The 1,147-nt window shown below is 68.5% G+C and overlaps 1 protein-coding gene across 1 annotated transcript in view; it reads left to right on the top strand.

Annotated features, from left to right (window-relative positions):
• Positions 1-1,147, top strand: part of SKOR1 (SKI family transcriptional corepressor 1) — an 8,456-nt gene that overhangs the window by 2,829 nt on the left and 4,480 nt on the right. The window contains exons 3-4 of the mRNA XM_008061885.1: positions 3-207; positions 319-448. Of these exons, the coding sequence (XP_008060076.1) occupies positions 3-207; positions 319-448 (335 nt within the window). The remainder of the gene's footprint in view (positions 1-2; positions 208-318; positions 449-1,147) is intronic.

Genomic DNA, 1,147 nt, shown 5'->3' with positions numbered 1-1,147 from the left:
CGGGCCGGGCCCCGGCGCGGGCAGCGGCGGTGGCTACATAAGCCCAGACTTTCTGAGCGAGGGCAGCTCCAGCTATCATTCCGCCTCGCCCGACGTGGACACGGCGGATGAGCCCGAGGTGGACGTGGAGTCCAACCGCTTCCCCGACGACGAGGGCGCTCCGGATGAGGCTGAGCCCGGAGCGCCCAGCGCGGGAAGTGGTCCAGACAGCGACCAGCCCGTCGGACCCCCGTCTGCCACCTCATCAGGCGTGGACGGTCCCGCAGACTCTCCCGACGGCGGCAGCCCCCGTCCCCGGCGCCGCCTTGGGCCACCCCCTGCCGGCCGGTCCACTTTTGGGGACTTAGCGGCTGATGACACAGTGCGGAGACCCGAGAGGAGCCCGTCCAACGGTGGCTACGAGCTGCGAGAGCCCTGCGGACCCCTTGGAGGCCCCACGCCGGCTAAGGTGAGCCCCGCACCCACCCTGCCGGGCCCACCCCTCGTGTCCCTCTGGCCCCAGGCTGCGGGGCCGGATGGAGGACGGGCACGGTGTTCCGCGCAAGCCTCGGAGCCAGCCTCGGGCACGCGGCAGAGCTGGGCTCCCTGGGAGCCTTGGCTGAGAGTTTCGGAAGACCGAGGGGCAGGCCTAGGCCGTGCGTGCTTTGTTTTTGTGGATGGGAGTTGGGAGGAGACCGCCAGAGACTCCCAGACAGAAAGAAGGTCAAAGAGGTTGGGAAGAAAAGGGGGAAGGAGCCAGGAAAGCGATGAGGAGGCTGCGGAGTGGGCATCAGGGCCCGAGAAGGGAGGGGGCAGGGGCGGAGGGGCCGAGGGCACAGGACAGCCTCTCCGCAGTCGCGCCCAGCAACGCTGTCCCGGAGCCTCCCGCGGTTTCCTGAATCTCTCAGAAGCCCTCGGGTACCTGAGCTCATCGCCGGGACGCTGTCTCCGGCCGGCGCGCTGGGCTGGGGTGTCCCTCAAGCCAGCAGGGCTGGGGTAGAGGTGCCGGGCTCTGCCAGGTCGGGGTGGTTGGCAGTTTTAAAGCGTGTTCACACACCTGCACATTCCCATTCTGTTCATTAAAACACGTATCGCTCCCCGGATGCGGAAGGCGTCATCCTTGCTGGGACGGTGCACGGGTGGGGGTGGGGGGATGCCGAGAAGGGGG

Source organism: Carlito syrichta, unplaced genomic scaffold, assembly GCF_000164805.1.
Source record: "Carlito syrichta isolate Samal-C Ts95f unplaced genomic scaffold, Tarsius_syrichta-2.0.1 Scaffold305635, whole genome shotgun sequence".
NCBI classification, from domain to species: domain Eukaryota; kingdom Metazoa; phylum Chordata; class Mammalia; order Primates; family Tarsiidae; genus Carlito; species Carlito syrichta.
This window is presented reverse-complemented; position numbering and strand designations above follow the sequence as displayed.